This window comes from Pleurodeles waltl, chromosome 5, assembly GCF_031143425.1.
Source record: "Pleurodeles waltl isolate 20211129_DDA chromosome 5, aPleWal1.hap1.20221129, whole genome shotgun sequence".
Lineage (NCBI taxonomy): Eukaryota > Metazoa > Chordata > Amphibia > Caudata > Salamandridae > Pleurodeles > Pleurodeles waltl.
Window position 1 is genome coordinate 764,303,747 of NC_090444.1, and position 21,011 is coordinate 764,324,757.

Below are 21,011 nucleotides of genomic sequence, written 5' to 3' on the forward strand. Positions count from 1 at the left end.
CTTTTTAGGTCTCACAGGATATTACCGGAGGTTTGTTAAGGGATATGGTACTATTGTTACCCCCTTAACTGAGTTGACTTCCAAGAAGCAACCCAAGAAAGTGATCTGGACAGAGGCTTGCCAGAACGCTTTTGATGCCCTGAAGGCTGCCATGTGCACAGCACCTGTGCTGCAGGCACCTGACTACTCCAAGGAGTTTGTTGTGCAAACAGACGCCTCAGAGCATGGTATTGGAGCAGTACTCTCACAGCTTAATGAAGAGGGCCTAGATCAACCCGTAGCCTTCATTAGCAGGAGGTTACTACCCAGGGAACGTAGGTGGAGTGCCATAGAACGCGAAGCGTTTGCTGTGGTCTGGGCACTGAAGAAGCTAAGACCCTACTTGTTTGGGACTCACTTCCGAGTTCAGACCGACCACAGGCCCCTCAGATGGTTAATGCAGATGAGGGGTGAGAATCCAAAACTGTTGAGGTGGTCCATTTCCTTACAGGGGATGGACTTTACGGTGGAACATCGTCCTGGTACAGAGCACGCCAATGCTGATGGTCTGTCCAGGTTCTTCCGCCTTAGTGATGAGAACTCCCATGAGGTTGGGTAGTTGCTCCCCACTTTTAGCTGGGGGGGACACGTGTTAGACTTTTCATCCTTGGCGTGGTCTCCCTTAACGTTTTGCCTCTGTTCCCCAGGTTGTTGATGTGTGCTGGACTCTGATTTTATTGTGTTTGTTACTCTGGGCACTTTACCACTGCTAACCAGTGCTAAAGTGCAAGTGCTCCTGTTTAAAATATGTATGTAATTGGTTCTCCATGATTGGCATATTTGTTTTACTGTTAAGTCCCTAGTAAAGTGCACTAGAGGTGCCCAGGGCCTGTAAATCAAATGCTACTAGTGGGCCTGCAGCACTGGTTGTGCCACCCACATAAGTAGCTCTGTAATCATGTCTCAGACCTGCCACTGCAGTGTCTGTGTGTGTATTTTTACACTGTAAATTCGACTTGGCAAGTGTACCCACTTGCCAGGCCTAAACCTTCCCTTTTCTTACATGTAAGGCACCCCTAAGGTAGGCCCTAGGTAGCCCCAAGGGCAGGGTGCAGTGTATGGATAAGGTAGGACATATAGTAATGTGGTTTATATGTCCTGACAGTGAAATACTGCTAAATTCGTTTTTCACTGTTGCAAGGACTGTCTCTCTCATAGGATAATATGGGGGCTACCTTTAAATATGATTAAAGCGTAGATTCCCCTAGAGAGTAGATGGACATGTGGAGTTTGGGGTCCCTGAGCTCACAATTTAAAAATACATCTTTTAGTAAAGTTGATTTTAAGATTGTGCGTTTGAAAATGCCACTTTTAGAAAGTGAGCATTTTCTTGCTTAAACCATTCTGTGACTCTGCCTTGTTTGTGGATTCCCTGTCTGGGTCAGTTGACAGTTGGGTTGTTTTTCACCTCACACCAGACAGTGACACAAAGGGAGCTGGGGTGTAACCTGCATTTCCTGATTAGCCATCTCTGCTAGGAGGGAGGGGTGGAGTGGTCACTCTCATCTGAAAGGACTGTGCCTGCCTCTAACAATGCCGGCTCCAATCCCCTGGTGTGTGTCTGAGGCCTTGCCTGGGCAAGGCAGGATTTCACAAGTAGGTGTGAGTCCCCTTTGAAGAAAGGTGACTTCAAATACTAAAATGGGTATAAGAAGGGCACCCAAATCAACAGACTTTAGAAACACTTCTGGAATCAAGAGGAACCTCTGCCTGGAGAAGAGCTGTTAGCTGAGGAGGAAGTGCTGCCCTGCCTGTGACTGTGCTTTGTGGAGCTTTCCTGCAGTGCTGCTTCTGCCAGAGTAAGAGGGCAAAGACTGGACTTTGTGTGCCTTCCATCTTGAGAAGAAATCTCCAAGGGCTTCATCTAGAGCTTGCCTCCTGTTGTTTGAAGTCTCAGGGACAGCAGAGACTTCTCTCTGCCAGCACCTGGAGCCTCTGGAGAGACTCCTACTCTGCCCTGTGGTGCCCATCCAGTCCTGGGACCCTGAAAGGAGAAGCTGGCAGCCTAAAGACAAGAAAATCCACGCACAGAGCACCGTGCGGGGAAAAGATCGACGCGAATCCGATCGGCGGCTGAAAAACGACGCGCCGCCAGCTCCGCGGCTGAGAAACGACACTCGCAGGAAACTCGACCGAAGAATCGACGCACGGAGCAGGAGAAACGACGCGCAGCATCGCTGACGGAGGCTGGGAGATCGCAACCTGCGCGGCTGGATCGTCAACTCATCGTGCGGCTGGATTTTTGACTCGAGTACCGCCGTGCGGAGTTATTTTCGACGCACGCCCGCCCGTGCGGGGTTATTTTTGACGCACACCAGGTACATTTTCACTCTAGCAGCGCTAGTGTGTTTTTAAAACTACTTAAAGACTCTTTTTGATTTTTAATTAATAACTTGACTTGTGTATGGTGGATTTTTGTCGTTTTGGTCTTGTTTTGTTTAGATAAATATTTCCTATTTTTCTAAACCTGTGTTGTGTCATTTTGTAGTGTTTTCATTGAGTTACTGTGTGTGTTGGTACAAATACTTTACGCCTAGCACTCTGAGGTTAAGCCTACTGCTCTGCCAAGCTACCAAGGGGGTAAGCAGGGGTTACCTGAGGGTGATTCTCTTTTACCCTGACTAGAGTGAGGGTCTTTGATTGAACAGGGGGTAACCTGACTGTCAACCAAGGACCCCATTTCTAACACAGACCAAATCAAAAATTCACCCCCAGTCACAGATCGGGGTTTAATCCAACAGTTTTTTTGCTCGCCATGTCATTACAGTTTGGACCTAGCCATATGCAAATCAGCCTTAACCATGCTCACCATGGGAACAGTCCTGCCCAAACTACCAGGCCAAGTCCTCTCTAGATGAGAAACAAAAATCCTTGGACCGGTATCACCCGTTTTCAGCTAGGCCGCCTTAAATCTGGTGGCATAGCAAGCAAAGGTCCCATTTCTGGGCATACCCTTCCCACTTGGGACAACAAATGTAAAAAGAACGGATGAGGGACGAAATTTGGAACAAACCAAACATTCACCCCAGTCACAGTTCTGGGTTAAATCCATGATTTACCACATGGTTGGTCCATACCAGTTGGACCAACCATATGCAAATCATTTTTGACCTGCTCCCCATGGGAACAGGTCGGTCCTCTCCGGAATAGAAAAAAGCATCCTGGGACCGGTTTTGGGGCTGAATGTTTGATTGTTCAGTATTCCTTCCATCATCTGTTCTTTTTGTTTTTTTAGCCCTACGTGGGAAGGGTATGTCCAGACATGGGTCCCGTGCTCACTACACCACTGGATTCAAGCTGGCCTGGCTGATGAGGAGTGATACCCCAAACCTGGTCCAATGATGCTTGTTTCTGGTCCAGGGAGGACCTGGTTTGGCAGTTTGGATTGGACTGTTCCATAGGGAGCAGTGTCAAGACTGATTTGTATGTGGCTGAGTCCAAACTGGGGTGGTGTAGTGTGCAAAACAACAATGGATTAAAACCTGATCTCTGTGGCTGGGGTTGAATGTCTGCATTGTTCAGCATTCCGTTCAGCATTCCGTTCATCATCTGTTCTTTTTGCTTTTGTTGCGCTAAGTGACAAGGGTATGCCCAGACTTGGGTCCTGTGCTTACTGCACCACAGGATTCAAGCTAGCCTGGCTGATGAATGGTGATACCCCAAAACAGGTCCCAGGGTGCTTGAAACAAAATAACAGTCAGTAGCAACTGATGCACAGATTTTTTGATTTACCTGCTGTATTCTAAACCAAAATTCACCACCTCCCTTTACTTCAGATCGAGCATAACATAGAAAGAGAAAACAGACAACTAAATGGGATCCTACTTCATAGAGGAAGATTATGAAAAATCCAACTTCAATATTAAGGGGAAACTCATATTTTCTCTTTAAAGTTTTGTACATTAGGCATTTAATTCTAATTGTTTCATAACACAATGAAGGTAACTATGAGGCAGTGCAGATTACATATTTGTATCTCTCAGAGAATACATTTCTGCAGCAGCACAGATACTAGGTCACACTTACGTATTCCTAAACTGGCAATATCTTCAAGTTCACTCTCGGTCCTAGCTCGTGTAACTGCTTGGGGAAGCTTCAAGGTGAACGGCAAAACATCCCTTATTGGAAAGAAATAAAAAAATAGAAAACACATTCAGAAATCACCACATCTAAGCTGTACTGTTTTTATTCAACACAAATCAGAAGACTTGTTCTTTTGTGACCAAATGAACTATGGTACATGTCAGCACCTCCTTACCAATTTTTTTATTTTTTACATTTTATCCAAAAAGTGCATTTTTCTGTCAGAGTTTTACCTGGGCTTTTACCTAGGATGTCTATTGTCCCATCTTCTCCAGCCCTGAAGCATGCAAATAGATTATGCCACACACTTGAGCTGCTGTTAAGCATGTCTTTACTCTGCAAAATCCATCCATAAACTGCACATTATGTCATACTTCCAAGAACCACACCCTGGCACCTACCAGCATTATCATACAGTTCTTGTGCAGAGTCTGCCCAGAACCAAGAGGGGTCTAGTGAGCATAGCACCAATATGCTACATCTACCCCTTTGTTAAATAAAAGGTGGCAATTATCATTTGAAATCACATCTCCTCAATCAGACTGCAAGGAGCTCGCAGTTGTCTGCCGGCTTGGGTGATCCGAGACAATCGAGGTCCATCTACATCTGGCAATGGCGGCACAGGTCCAGGTTCAGGAGCCGGACCTGAGGGTGTGGTCGCCTCCAATGAAGTTCCAGGAGCTGGAGAGTTTTGAGGTAGGTGTTTAAAGTGTGGTGTGTCCCGAGTGATGATCTTCCTGGGACAATGTGTAGTCACCATGTGTCCCTTGCACACCACTACCTGTAAAGGATCTGTGTCGAAAGGGGGGTCTGCCTTTCGTTTCTGTCTCTGCTTTACCAGTGCCCAGTCTCCTGTTTCCTGAGCTTGGTGGTGCTGATCAGCATACATCTTCATTTTGCTCTTATGAGTAGCTTTAGTGTGTCACAAAGTTTGCCAGCACTCACTGGCCGCTTTGATGTCCATTGAGGTAGTTTTGTTCTGATGGCTTTCCCAAACAAGGTAGCTGGTCTCTCACCCACTGTGGAGTGAGGACTTGATTGATAGGCCCAGAGGGCCTGGCATCTTACTTGCCTCAAATGGATTTCTTCCTTGAAGGCTCTTTGAATTACCCTCTTGAGGGTGCCCATAAATCTTTCGACTACACCATTAGCTTGGGGCCAGAGGGGTGTACTGTTCTGGTGTTTGACACTGAGCCATACAAGAAACTCTTTGAATTTTTTCTGTTGACAGGTGGGCCATTATCGGATTTGAGGATCTCAGAGATACCCGTAGTTGCAAAATGTCACCATGCCTTTCTAATACTTTATCATGAGTTGTTGAGGACATAGTTTACACCAAACAAAAACAGGAATATTTGTCTATGAGTACCATGAGATGCTGTCCACCTCCTAATGGTCCGAAGAAGTCAACTACGACTCTCTCCGAGGCTTGGGCAGGAAGGTCAGACATTGTCCCTGGGTACTGAATCAACTTGGGGGACAGGAAATTGCAGATGTGGCATGCTTTTGATTCCTGTTCTACTCACTCATCTATTCAAGGGAACCACCCTCTGTCTCTCAAAGCCCTTTTGTAGGTTGCAATGCCACAATGTCTTTCACGAGCCAACTCAATGACCCGTTGCCTTAGGCTTTCAGGTATGATGATTCTCGAGCATCTCAGTATTATGCCTTCTTGTGTGACAGCTAACTCATCCTGTACGTTTTTGAACTTTTGGAATTCAGTATCATCGTCATGAGCGACGTCTCCATGATTGTGTCTCAAAGAATTCTTTGACAATAGTCATGTTGTGGTCAGTGCTGGTGCCAGAAATGATTTGATCCACAGACAGAGCTGCTGGTGTGTTGGATTTTACAATTAAATTGAGATATTCTCCGGCCACCCTGGATGTCGAGCTAGGATGATGTAGTGGCTTTCATGAGAAGTAATCTCCTGGGATCTGATCCTTTCATGGTTTGTGTACAACTTCATAGGCATACTCTTGCAGCCTCAACCCCCACCTTTCAATGCAAGGAGGCATCTTAGCTTAGGTTTCCAATAATGGTGATCAATGTCAGGTTGTCCGTGATGACAGTAAATCATTTCCCATAGAGGAATAATTGAAAATGTTCACAGGCCCACACCACGGCCAGGCTCTCCTTCTCTAACTGACAGCACAGTAGGCATGTTCTGTTTCAGACAGGCTTTGACTGGCATAGGCCACAACAGGTCTCTGAACAGTTAAATGGCTGTTGTGATGAGCAAGGATTGCTCCCAGCCCCATCAGACTTGCATCTACTGTGACCTCAGGATACAGTTTGGGGTTGAAGTAAGCCATTTCAGTTGCTTTCTCAGTTGCATGTTTTATTTCTCTGAAACGCTGACTGCATTCAGGACACCAATGAAAAGCAACATTCCGCTTTGTCAAGTCTCCCAATGGGGTACTCACTGTGGCAAAATTGCAAATGTATCTTGAGCAGTAACTGGCCATGCCTAGAAAGGATCACAGCATGGTAACATCTTTGGGGGAGGAGAGGGGAAAGTGGATGACAGTGCTTGCACCTTGTCTGGATTTGGAGTCATGCCCCCATCAGAGAATATGTGCCCACAAAACATAAGTTTGATTTTGTGAAATTAACATTTTTCTAAATTAAAAGTGAGACCTTCATCAGCAAGTAAATGGAATACTTGAGTGAGGGCTTTGTCGTGTTCTTTCTGGGCTCTCTTAAAGACCTGTATGTCATCACTGTAATTGAAAGTATGTTTATCAGGTTGGATTGCTCTGCAGAAAACACTCTGAAATACATCAGCAGCCATAGATCCTCCAAAACTCTGGCTGATATTTATGGGATTTTGGCACAGGGAAGCTCAGCAAATCACTTTGCTGCTCTGCCCTGCATAAAAGAGAAAGGGCAGGAATGTGCTGTATCTATGGCATTGGTGCATTCCAGTATTTTTCCCAAAAGCAGGCACCTTCGCAACATGGGGCACTTTCCTGCACAAAAAAAATCCAGAGGGGATTTTTGTTCTCTTTTTATGTGTGCTGCAGCAAACAGCACACTTGGAAAGAGGGAAAAACGAGGATAAATAAGGATATTTCTCTCGTTGTGCCTCTCTTGGGGAGCAAATGGTTTTGGCACATCCCCAGGTTTGAAAGGTCTCGTAAATCTGGGGATGTGTCAAAATCCATGGGTGATTTGTGCTGCCTTGCCTTACACCATATTTATGAATCGATTCAAAGCCACACAAAGTGACTCTGCGTGGACTTATAAGCATGATTTAAACACTTGCACCACCGTTGCATCACAAAAAGTGACGTAACAGCAGTGCAAGAGGCTCGTAAATATGCTCTCCGTCTCTTCTATCTGTACAAACCAACATGAGTGGAAAAAGTGGCAATATATCTGCAGTTCTCTTCTTACTTGAGTTGGTGGTACCTTTTGTTTAAGTCAAGACATGAAAAGACTTTAGCTCCTTTCAGTTGCATGATCATGCCGGCTATATGAGGACCACAGTGTCTCTCCCTCTCAATTGCTCTGTTTGTCTGTCTGGCACATATCAACACAATACGCACTGCTTTACCTCTGTCCTTTTTTTGTATAACTAGTATGGGTGAAACTCGTGGTGTGACACCTGTGGAACATTCAATGATATCCTGCTTCAAAAGATTTGCCAACTCTTTCTCTACAGCTTTTGCAGATGAAAAGCAACTCTGTGGTGCTGCTAGGCAACGGGACGAAAATCTTCTTTGATGGGAAGCTGTACTTACATTTTCTTGAGTTTTCTCAAACCATTAAACAACAACAGGAATTGGCTTGTAATCTCAGGCTAAGCACAGAGGTTGTAGCTGAGAGATATTAACCCTATAACAGCCACTGTGGCAAACCTGAGCAAACATGCACTAGAAGAGGTTTCTTGTAGGATATGAATGGTGGCTTGTACTGAAGTCGTTTTGGGTTGCATTACCACTGTGTACCTTTGTAGCTGTTTAAAAGCTGCTCAGGGGTATATCTTTGTGCCTGAAGGAGTAAGGCATGGCACAGGTGAGAGATTGTTAAAGTTTTTCACTTTAAGGATATTAATCAACATCCCACTGTCAATGATGAAGGATATGGGGTGACCGTTTACTTTCAAGGTAGTTCTGGGACAGTGTTCAAATGAAGTTCGGAGATGTGTTTGGTGAGTTGTTTCTGAACTTTTGTCTTCCTCACAGGCAGCAAACCCAAATGTGCATGCCGTCTTTTGTTGGACATCATTAGCCTGCACCCATCTTCTTCACTGGTACTATATATATATATATATATATATATATATATATATATATATATATATATATATGTTGAAAAACCTTTGCATGATGAACTTGACGATGATGATTTTGCTTGGTTTCTACTTTTCGTAGCTGATGTTGCTTTTTGGTTTTGTGGGTGTGGTGAGAGTGCTTCTGGTACGTTCTCACATCCAGCTTTTTTTCCATTGGGATGCACTTGATTTTTCCTTAGCCTGACACACAGTTATGAAGTGGCTCTCTTTCCCACAACCCTTACAGATTTATCGTAGGGCTGAACAGTTTTTTCTTCAACAACATTGACTTAAATGCATCTGTTTTATGTCCTTGTGCTTGCTTTTCATGGTCAACCCTGATTCATTGTGCACTCTCCCTACTTCCATGTCAACAGCTTGTCGTTCTGCTCATTCCTCTGCTCTCACAGCCATTAGCATTTTCTTTAGACTGAGGGCCTGATTATGACCCTGGCGGACGGCGGAGGCCGTCCGCCAAGGTACTGCCGCTGAATGACCGCACCGCGGTCAAAAGACCGCGGCGGCCATTTAGACATTTCCTCTGGGCCGGCGGGCGCTCTCCAAAAGAGCGCCCGCCGGCCCAGAGGAAATGCCCCTGCAACGAGGACGCCGGCTCAGAATTGAGCCGGCGGAGTTGCAGGGGTGCGACGGGTGCAGTTGCACCCGTCGCGTATTTCAGTGTCTGCTTAGCAGACACTGAAATACTTTGCGGGGCCCTCTTACGGGGGCCCCTGCCGTGCCCATGCCATTGGCATGGGCACGGCAGGGGCCCCCAGGGGCCCCGCGGCACCCCCTACCGCCATCCTGTTCCTGGCGGGCGAACCGCCAGGAACAGGATGGCGGTAGGGGGTGTCAGAATCCCCCATGGCGGCGCAGCAAGCTGCGCCGCCATGGGGGATTCTAAGGGCAGCGGTAAACCGGCGGGAGACCGCCGGTTTGCCTCTTCTGACCGCGGCCGAACCGCCGCGGTCAGAATGCCCTGCGGGGCACCGCCGGCCTGTCGGCGGTGCTCCCGCCGACCCTAGCCCCGGCGGTCTTAGACCGCCGGGGTCAGAATGACCCCCTGAGTGTCTCTCTCACCATGCGCCTTCTAAAAGAATCTGAAATGCAGCCATCGATTATTCTGAGGTACATGACGTCTTCATCAGTAAAGTTACAAAACTTGCAATGCAATGTTCAATAAGTGCTTTAAGCCTTTCAACAAACTCACCCATTGTTTCACTAGTCTGTTGTCGCACTTTGTTGAAGCTATACCTTTGATAATCAACATTCGCCATTGGATTGAATTGGCTTCCAGCGCTTCTTTCACCTTTCCGTACAATGTTGGATCACTCTGTGAAATCTTTTTGTGCTTCATCCACTCAATAACCTGCACGGTTTTTAAAATATTTGATGACTTTGTTATATTCTAGAGGATGTTTCAATCCACTCAGTCCACCTAGCACCAATGTTCTGTTTCTTGGATGTGTCAAACGGTGGTTGTGGCTTTAAGAACAAGGTGGCATTGTATTTCATGCTCCTGTCTGCCGTCATTGCATTCAACTCATTTTGCTGTCAAGGGTGACTCCGACGACTTCTGCAAGCATCAGCTGTGGCCAGAGGCCTGTGTTGCAGTGTGCTTCAACCACCCCTGAATGTAACTATGGTCTCTCTTTCTCATACCTTGTTGGTGCTATTGTTGTTTTCTTGCTTCACCTGAAGAGTTGCTCTATGTACGTTGCACAGCACAGCGTTTCTGCCGACAACCCTACCAGCGGTGTTGGTGGGCATTCTTAATATGCTCCTCTGCAGGCCTTCAATTGTTTCTGCAGCCATGTATGGGCTGGAGCAGGGCTTTGACTCCTTGTGTGCTGGCCGCTACCTGCCTAACATTGATTCTGGGCACATGCGGCATGCACGAGCAGTTTGCTGTACAGTTGCAAATTCTAAGGGGGAGCAGTCTTATTTTCCAGAGCAGTCTTATTTTCCACAGGCTCATAATCCCATTCTGGTCCCCAGCTGTAGTGTTTTTCCTTCCCTTGGGCATGCAAATACATTCCACCACACATTGGAGCTGCTGTTAAGCAAGTCTTTATTCTTTGACATTCATCCACATACTGCACATTACGTCATACTTCCCAGAACTATACCCTGACACCGTATATCATGTGGTTTCTGTTCAGCATCTACCCAGAACCACAAGGGTCCTAGTGTGCATTACATCAATATGCTACATTTACGAAACAAAAAAATAGTGGACTCTAGTGCAACAGTGGAATGCTGATCTAGTCGTGAAAGCAAACTTTAATTGAAGCTCCATTTTCAAGCATTTTACCTGAGAGACACAAAACATGCAACACATGCATCTAAACAGGCAATATGCCAATTATGGCTTTTTAAGCTCAAATTACTCGACTGAAATTCCAGTCCTCATTATGTTCCTAACTATCATAGCTCCATGTGGTTTTTATGGCTTCTAGCAGCTATTCAATCCACCCAAACATACAAAAATATACCTTTATGCAGTAGCTCTTGAAGCTGGTCATTTGCTTTTTTTGTAAGTCGGTCAGATAGATGGAGTAACATTACAGTGCACAACCTGTACTCAAGTATTTAAAAGTGCTCTCATTTGTGATAATAAAGAAACTGGAGGTTCTGTGAAATAAAATATTTGCCAAGGATCACACACTTTGGACAACAGGGAAGGTGGCATAGAATCCAAGTTATCTGGTTTCACATTTTGAAATTCAGCTACCAGATGGGTCTCTCTCTCCCCTGTTTACATCAAAGGTCATTGTTTTGTCTTTCATTTTGGATCCCAATGAGAAAAACCAACACAGAGGTAAAAGACTAGACTCAGGGCCTCCAAACCCAACTATCAAGCCAAGAATGCATTTATTTGGGAAAGGTTGGGTAGGCTGTCAAACCCCAAACACCTCCCAGAACTACACCCTGGGAGTAAACCACTTTACACCAGCCAGGATGCTGTTTGGGAGTTCCTGGTAGGTGTAACTTGATGTTTTTTTTGGTTGCACACTTAGGTTGGCAGCACAAAAAGTAAACTGACTGTTAGTTTGAGCTGTTTTGTATCTGTGGCCTCTGTGAATCTGAAAAAACAGGTAATCTCTCACATGTGTATGCTTCATACTAGAGGCTCCCGGGCAAGGTAAAATGCACAGATTGAGATGAAAATTGAGCAGTTCACATATTTGGGAAATCTAGGGGAAATATATAGGAAAAAGCACAGTGGCAACAGGCCTTAAGAAAAAAGAAAAAAAACAGAAGATAGAAGAACCAGATCGTGGAAGGGGATACTGCACTTGCACTACCTTTTACACTTCAAAGTGCATTAAGGTACATCTCGCCCTTTTAGCTTTCCTGATCTTTACTGCCTACTACTTTTTGTTTCCCTTTTCAGAACGACACTGAGGGATTACATGCTTGTGAATAATGCTTGTAACACTGGAGCTATCTCAAACTTGCCAGCCCTACCAATGCAGGCAGTAGACTACTGCTTTTTTGGGATTCCTATAGTGATTTTGCCTTCTATTCCTACAATTTTTTAAAACCAGAAAGTGATCAAATAACGTTTTTCTTCAGAGCCAGTGCATATGCTTCTTAAAACTCTTTGTCGCTTATGTCAATAAAACAACAGGATATGTCACTGTCGCATCACCAAGCCCACCATGCACTTGTACTATGTTGGCCTCTATGCCCACAGATGCACTAGGCTCTGGCAGCGGCAGAGGCCCTTAAACATTCACTCTGAGGCGTTACTTCCCAAACATACTTGACAGCGACAACTCGCACGTCACGTAAAGATTCAATTAAAAAATTATTTTCCCAGCGTATCATTTAAGTCATTGTTGTATTTCCACTTAAATTATTTTAGTCCTGAGGATGGTCTTGCGGACTTAGAACATTTGAGACTGAGACATCGACGCCACTATTAAACAATCACAAGATTTTCGCCCACAAACTGTTCTTCGGTAAAGACGGACATTAAATAATATGAGTTGACTCTACATACACTGACATATGTATCTGCATTGACTGATACTTTATTTGATTTTGATGAGGCATGGTTGATGTATTTTAGGATATTCCTTGTTGTTTACCCCTTGATTATATGTACAGAACGTGCATTTGTGTTAATTTAATTGTATACGCCTGTTTCTTTAGATTAATTGATGTGGAAATCTTTATACATACGTGAATAACTTAATTTGATACTATTTGTCACTAATTGGACAAATAACTCATTGTTTATATTTAAAAACATTATTTTCCAATGACTCCTTGTCAGCCATTTACCTTTACTACAGATGCAGACGGGCACCACCATCAATTATGCACATAAAGATGGTGTCTAGATGAGGGGAGGATGGTTAGGCTGCTGTTCTGTGTTTAAGAAACTGCAAGTGAGATTGGTGGGAGACGCTGCGCTACTGCTTTATACTTAAATTTATGGCATAAATTAATACACCACAGAGTTTCAAATGTTATTGTTAAACCTTTTTTAGCTTTATGTCATAACAGCCTATATTATTTCGTTTCCAGTGACATAATCATTATGCTAAGAAGTCATATGGAAGCCCCCAAAAAATCATATCTGGGGCACACCATTGTGGCAACTAAGGCCATGATTTATGCCAAAGTGGCACAGTGCTCCAAAAATAATAGTGCCGCGCTGCGCCACTTTTGAAATGCAGGGATGCCCCATATTTACAGGAATACGGCGCATCCCTGCATTTCTCCCTGCACTGGCGTTGAATTAAGGTGCCTGCGCCAACACAGGAATACTTGCGCCATAGTGCAATGGTGTCTGCGTTGAGGGGATAGATTGTTTATGCGTAGAAAGTGACACCTTCCTGCGCATAAACAATCATCAGTGGCATTTTGCTTCTATATGTGCTGCAAAATGCAGCACACAGAAAAAGCAAAAATGAGGAGGAATAAAAGCATTCCACCTTGTTTTGCCATGCTAACCCTACCCCTGGGGTGGCGTTAGTTTATGGTGCTGCCACAGATTTACTATTTCTCGAACATCCGGGGCAGCATCAAAAGCAATGGGTGATGAGGTGGAACGCCCACTGCAACACTGATTGCATGCCCCTCTGATGCAGAAAACTGTGTCGGAGGGGCCCATAGGCCCATAAGGAGTCGTACTCCACAAAATGGGACATTACACATCCTTATAAATATGGAGCAGTAGTTAGCGCCACCAGAGGGTCACAAAAAGGGACGCTCCAGTGGCACTAGGGACTCTAAAATCTGCCCCAAAGTATCCAAGAATGTGCCTGCTTTATGTGTGTGTGCTGATGAACATTATATCCGAGTAATACTACTGTTCTTGTTTTCCACAGAAATGAAAGAAAGACCGTTCCCTCAGCTTAGGACATAAATATGTTGTTATCGCTCATCCAAATGTTTCACATTAGTGGCATAATGAATCCACTTCAGTGAGGAATGTTGAATGAATGCCAGATGTATCTGAATTCAGACTCTGTAAGAAGATGAAAGGTATATGTGTTTCCTGCTGTGCAACTTAAGTAAAGTAGTGCAAGCCTGATTGTGAATGCGGACACTCCCGACGGTTTAAAGTTACTCGTGTAAAGCTGAGTAAATCAGGCCTGAGCTAACACAGAGGGAATATGGTCTTGCTGTGAAGAAATTTACACAAAGAGTTGACCAATGAGCAGGTGCTGGATTTGCAGAGAGAAAAAAGACTAAGACAGTCTGGGCTTCTTTTTGGTCGTCATGAAAGTGGATTTGGGTCTGAGCAAAATGAGTTGCAGGGCAGGAGGAACCTAAGCATGTTATCACAGAGTCACAAAATTCAATATGTACCATGCAGAAGGCGCTGCACAGTCTTAATATGCGCGGCTGGTGGGCAATGACAGTAATTTTTGGGGTACGGTACTTGTTTTTCAGCATTAGACTCTGACCCGAAACATATAGCGAAAGGCAGATAATGAAGAAAGAAGGAAGACGAGCTAGACAGGAAAAAGTATCACGGAGGAAAAGCAGAGATTAAAAAGACCCTGGCAGAATGGGACAGACATTTTAGGGTGGAGAAATAAAAGCATTGGTGCTCCGCAATCCCTGCATTAGGCAGTGCTGGAGTTAGACATGTAAAAAAACTTTGTTACCCTGCTCTTATTTTTTTCCAAAATGAGCAATAGTGCTGCAAGAGGAAATCCGCAACTGTATAGGCTGCAAGTTCACCAGAGAAGTTCAGGGTGAGAATGGAACACAAGTGGCTTGAAATTCTCATACTTGCAGGATTCTTTCTTCTCAAACTGAAGCCAAGGAAGGCCAGATATAGAACTTCGGCAGAACTGAGCATCAAAATGTGGGTGGATGGTCTTGATAACTTTGTTAAACACTCGCGACAAGTTTAATAGGCTAAAGAGCTACTAATCAAGGTGTTGTTTTGCTTAGGGTAATATACCCTTGATCCTGTCTGAGAAGAGTAATAGGTGTATTCTATCTGTACACTACTTGCCAGTTGTTCTGTGAAATTGTGCTAGAGGGCACACATGATAAATTGCTCCAGCTGTGCAAACACACAGACACAAACACACACAACATTATTTATCTGCAAGGTTGTTACTACTTTTACATTTCATCACTTCACCTGTGTTCCATATAAACATTTTCGAACCTCAGTTGTTAAATGTGGTTAGTGCAGGGACAACAAATCATCACACCTTCTATTACACTTGATCAATGACCTCACCATGGATTTGTCTGGAAGCAAGTGAGACTAATATAAGAAGCTCATTTCTGTGTACAAAATACTCGCCACATGTGCTCTGTTCAACCTGTCTTAAAGCATCCTACCGTTTTTCTCTGGCAAAAGTAGTTCAATGCAAAGGATAGAATACTGCACAAATTTATTACCCAGGTCTTCAAGCTGCTGCATGGCAAGAATCGCCCTGTCTTTCTCAAGGCATTGTTACCTGCTGCTCTCTAAAATTCAGCACAATGTGTTAATCATCAAACTACCTCTCTCCTCAGATCCATTCAGATCCTTCACCTCCCCAGGACCTTTGCTCTTTTACACCATACCACTCGACTTCTGCTGAGCACAGTGATATACTGTACTCTGTGTTCTTTGTTATTATGCTCTGGCGGATTCCGTACTGTAAAAATCATTCAATTGCCATAAAGCCAGGGGATACAAGGAATTCCAATTCTTTTGGATGAAGCCCTTGATTTAGGTGCAGGTTAAGGGCCCTTCTCCAGGTCAACAACATGAGATCCAAACAAATAATAATTTATTCTACTAGGACCTCAGTGGAGGCACTCAGAGAAGTATAGCATGGCAGGTAGAGGACACAGCAGGGTCTAGTCCTGATCAGCCGGGCAGCTGTAGGATCACGCCTCTTGCAGGTTGTTGTATCTCTCCAGCAAGCAATTAGCCAATGGACATTTGTCCTTGGTTCAAGGCAAAAGGAAAGTAGGCCCAGTCATCTTTCTTCCGACAGAATTTTCTCTGGTCCAGGAGTGTTCTGAATGTCAGGTTCTGGGTGTGCCACTTTTATACTCAATGCCCATGCCAGCCTGAAGGTGGGGAGCACCCCTTTGTCTAATTTTAAAATGGGTTCTTGTCAGTTGTTCTCTTTCTTGTGGGTTTGGGTCCAGCTTGCCTAGTGAAACAAAGGGCAGACAGGCCCATGATAGAGCTGCATCTTCTAGTGACAGAGAAGCTTCTTCTGCAGTCAGGAAAGGCTGGGTATAGTCCCAGGCTATCCACTGAAGTGCAATCAGAGCAAGGGCACAACTCCCCCAAGCCATCCTGTCAGGAAAGCCCATTCACCTCTACACCCAGGCCCTTTGTCCAATGTCTGGTCCCAATATACATTTTTCTGTGGTGGAGCCATCCCCAGCCAAAATAGCAACAGCTCACTCGGTGAAAGGTTTTAGAATAGGTAGGGAAATTCCAAGTTTCCAAAAGTGGCATTTCCAAAATAATAGTTTAAAATCCGACTTTATCATTAAAGAGGATTATACGTTCCAGAGAGTGGGAGATTAATTTTTTAGCTGTTCCAAAACGGAATGTATCACTACTTAAAAGTAATAAGGTAAACCAGTGTTAGTATATGGGAGAGCCAGCCATGTCACAATGAAAAACGACCTTGGAGGTTTTTCCTGCCAGGACACGTAAAACTTGAAATATACATGCCTTACTTTTTAAATACCATGCATCCTGCTCTGTGGCCATTTAGGGATTATATTGAGGGTGCCTTATAAGTACTAAAAGGAAAGGTTAGGTCTGGCAACTGGTTTATTTTGCCAAGTCAAACTGGCAGCCTAAAACTGCCTGCAGGCTGCAATGGCAGGCCTGGGATATGCTTACGGAAGCTACTTTGGTGGGTGGTGCAATGACTGCTGCAGCCAACTGGTAAACATTAATTTAAATGCCCTTGTTACAGACAGTAAAACATACTAAAGACACGTAACTACATTAAATGTGCCAATCATGTATATGCCAATTTTGCCATATTTATATAGGGAAGAGCACACACACTTTACCACTGTTAAGCAGATTATGGCCAATTTTGCCATATTTATAGGGAAGAGCACACACACTTTACCACTGTTAAGCAGAGGTAAAGTGCACAGTCTTACAGCAAACAAAAATGGGTTCAGCAATAGAAGGCAAAAAGTTGGGGTAGCCCAGCAGAAAGGGCACATTTTTAACACCACGTTTAAAAAAAAACTCCTATCAGCAAAGCTATTCAGGTTTTGTTTCTAATGACTTTCCAGGAGAGGAGGGGCTGTAACCACAGAATATTAGCTATGGACACCTCAACTAGCTGACTGGATGTGTTCACCCGTCTGTTTTTCTTTCCAATTTTTTTAAAAATCTTTATATTTGGTTTTCAACAGGTGCATACCATATCCAATTAGGCATTACATTGGAATATATTGCCCAAGCACCATAGTAATGCAAACCTAACAAACAATCCCCTCCCTCCCCTTCAAACCTACCCCAGACACATAAACTCGCTATAAATTTGAGCAGTTCCAAGTTCCTTTTCTCCTCTACTCGCCTCATGCTCCCAAGGCAATTCAAAATGTGAAAGCATATGGCCCTCCTGTTGTCCCACCAGTCATCGCTCAGCAGGCTACTACACATCAAGGGATTAATATGTCATCCAATCCCCCCACACCTTCTGAAATTTCCATGGGCATCCTCTATTCGCATAAGTCACCTTCTCTCCCGTCATGAAACCATCCATTCCCTTCCACCATATGTCCACAGTGGGAGAATTTTCGTATCCCCAAAGGCAGGCAATGTCTCTCTTAGCCACCACCATCCCAAGGCCACAGAGTAGAAGCTTCCTACAGGGCAGATCAATATCATTAGGTATTCCTCATATAATAAATTTAAGGTCAGGGGGGATCTGCTCTGATAGCATCCCTCCCATCTCCCCCACTATATATCTCCAATAATCTTGGATCAAAGGGCAATCCCACAGTGTATGTAGGAAGATTCCAATATTTCCTCGATATCTAAGACAATTTGGCTGCTGTGTCCTTCCCATCATATGTAAGCTTTGTTTGTCACAATATATCCTGTGAAGGATTTTATATTGAATTAGTCTGAGTCTCAACCGGATAGCCACCTCCCTTAGAAACATCAGTGCCACCTCCCAATCTATGTCTTCGAGTTCCTTCAGGTCAGCCTCCCATCGCCTGCGCAGTTTTAGCAGTGGGTTCGGTATGTTATTATTTATGGTCTTATATGTTGGTGACGTCACTTTGGTGACCAAGCCCTCCATCATTAGTCGACCTTCTAATGGGGCGTAAGCCGGTATTCCTTCTCCCGGGAGACCCTCCGCCCTCCATGCATGACGCAATCGTGTGTAGTGGAAGAATTGTGTCCTGCTCAGTTTGTATTCGACCAGGAGGGATGAGAAGGGCATAATATCTCCCCCTTCCATCACATCTCTCACCATGGAGCTACCTATGCGCTCCTAACTCTCAAAGCCTGTCAATTTTCTAATTTCTGGTAGTCAGCCTCCCTCCCATAGGCGGGGTCTCTCTCGAGGGGCGGCAGTGCCATCCCAGTATCTTGTTGGCCCTAGTCCACGCCCGAGGGCCACCAAAGTGGCCAGCAAAAGATGGCGATCCCTCCCTCCCTCATGCAAGTAATATTTACAGGATTTCCCTTTCCACTGTAGTCTCTTTAAATGGAAGGTGGGATGGTCTCCAGACGAGAACAGACAGTCATTAACATTGATCAAATGCGCTGCCCAATAACACGCCTCCAGATCTGGGAGAGATAATCCCCTGCATAGTGATTGCACTGTACCGCTTTTAAGGCTATTCTCGGTTGCTTCCCCTCCCATAAAAAGAGCCAAATGTCGCGTTCTATGGTCCTAAAGAGTCCCGGAGGGATCTGGTAATATGTGTTTTGCACCGTGTAGAGGAGTTTCGGAAGAGGGGTCATCTTAACCATGGCCACCCATCCCATCAACGTGAGAGGAAGAGTTCTCCACCTCTCTAGGTCCACCCGGCACTCTCTCATTACCTTCCCCAGATTATTGACTTGGCAGAGTTCGATCCTATGTGTCATATAAATACTGAGATATTTGAATCCCTCAATCGAGCTTTGCAGGTGTACCGGAAGGGAGGGAAGTACTACGTCTCCCTGCAGAGCATATAATATTGATTTGTCCCAGTTAATGCGGTACCCGGATTACCTCCCATATTCCTCAAACAAATTTAAAAGTTTTGGTAAGGATATCTCGGGGCGCGCGATGTATAAGAGTATATCATCGGCATACAGGGAAATGCATTCCTCTTCGTCATCCTTTTGTTTTAACCTGAGGCCACAAAGTCCAGGCTGAACCCGGATCATACGCGCCAGGGACTTGAGAGTGAGGGCAAATAATAAGGGGGACAGGGGTCATCCCTGTCTAGTGCCCCGCGCAATGGGGAATTCAGAGGAAAGGACCCCATTCACTCTCACTGCCGCCACTGGATTGCAGTAGAGCAGCCTCACCCATCCCCTCTACCGGAGGCCAAACCCAAATCGCTCTAATGTGCTTCCATCAAGGGCCAGTGCACCACATCAAATGCTTTCTCAGCATCAAGAGCTAAAAATAAATGTGGGTCTGGGCGTTGGAGTATGGTATTCAGCCATTTATGTGCTCTACTTTCCAAATGTTACCCCTTGAAGTAACCTAAAAGTTCCAAGCAGCACTCCAGTAGGCCCCTAAATCAATACATTCTAAAGAGAAGATATTCCTCATCTGCTTTGTTAAGTGAAATATATTTTACCTCCACAGGTGAGAACTTGGAAAAAAGAAGTGAAAAGAAGTACCACTTTCTATACAGTCATGGTGACAGGAACAATGGTATATCAGCAAAACAGGTGTGGCATTTATTACATCTAATGCCTGATTATATGGATGCATTGTTTCACATCAAAGACCTTCCAGATTATATTTAGCACATGAGCTCTTCCCCGGGTATACTCATTGTAAAGATGTAACAAAGAAACAGCTTAAGTTGACAGTTGAAAATATAAGTCCATATTGTCAACACTCATATTAATAGTCCACTTGTGAATACATGAACACCCCAGGTCAGATAAAGGGTGTGACTGTTCTCGGGGATATTTACTGTACCCAGTAAATATAAATTACCCTTGGCGAGGCACCTTACAGGGTGCTGCTGTAAATTCCTCTAATACTGAGTGTGTAGGGGAAATGGGTCTTCTACTGAGAAAGAGGCACTTACAGCATCAATTTTCGCATCAATGAGATTACCTCACATTTGCGCACCCAGCAAAATTCAGCAAGTTTGACTTGCCGATATTTATCAAATGAAAACTGCATGGGTAAGGATATTGTGGCAAAACTCGTAATTCTGATCCCTGCTCAAACCTCCTGTTTGCACGCTGATCAGAACTGTGCACCAAACTCGAAAGAGGGTTTAATAAAACGATATGATGGACAGTTGGTCATATATACTCTAGTAAATAATTTCAGCATTATTTGTCTACTCTATAATCCTGTCACAAAGAAGGTAAATATTTGTTGATTGAACTAAAAAATGATCTCAAAAACTGCACTGGGGTTACAGTTCTGTGTGGTGGTGCTCATTTTAGGAACAATTGGTCCACAATAGAAAACAAGTACTGATTCACTGACCATCCCGACGCGGTCGTTATTCTTACAATGTATTAGCATCTTACCTGCTGATGCAGTGGAATGCAATGAGCCTGAACAGGTCTGCGAAACTTATTCCTGACCCTTCCACGGAAAAAGCTGCAAGGTGAAAGACAATGGACAACAGATCAGTTCCGAGCGCGGAAAGGCCCGATTTTCGAGAGAGTAAGCATTGCTGTGTTGCAAGTAACAAACAGAGTAGTGTTTTGTTAATCAGAAACAACTGTGCCCATGCTCGCTTCTCAGCCAAAAAAACAATTCTGCTAAATATACAGCCGTTTGGAAGTTGTGTCTCCTTTCCTCATTCCAGAAACATGAACTCACCAAAAATGAATGGCTCAAAACAGACCAGAGTTGCACAATGTACTGCAGAAACAAAACAAAATCAACATCAGTAGCAGGGGGGTTGGATCCTGCCCACAGATCACGGTACAATAGTT

The 21,011-nt window shown here is 44.5% G+C and overlaps 1 protein-coding gene across 1 annotated transcript in view; it reads right to left on the reverse strand.

The window, feature by feature from the left end:
• RIN2 (Ras and Rab interactor 2) overlaps positions 1-21,011 on the reverse strand; it is a 708,247-nt gene that overhangs the window by 57,050 nt on the left and 630,186 nt on the right. The window contains exons 10-11 of the mRNA XM_069234726.1: positions 20,598-20,670; positions 4,066-4,157 (exon numbers count right to left, since the gene is read on the reverse strand). Of these exons, the coding sequence (XP_069090827.1) occupies positions 4,066-4,157; positions 20,598-20,670 (165 nt within the window). The remainder of the gene's footprint in view (positions 1-4,065; positions 4,158-20,597; positions 20,671-21,011) is intronic.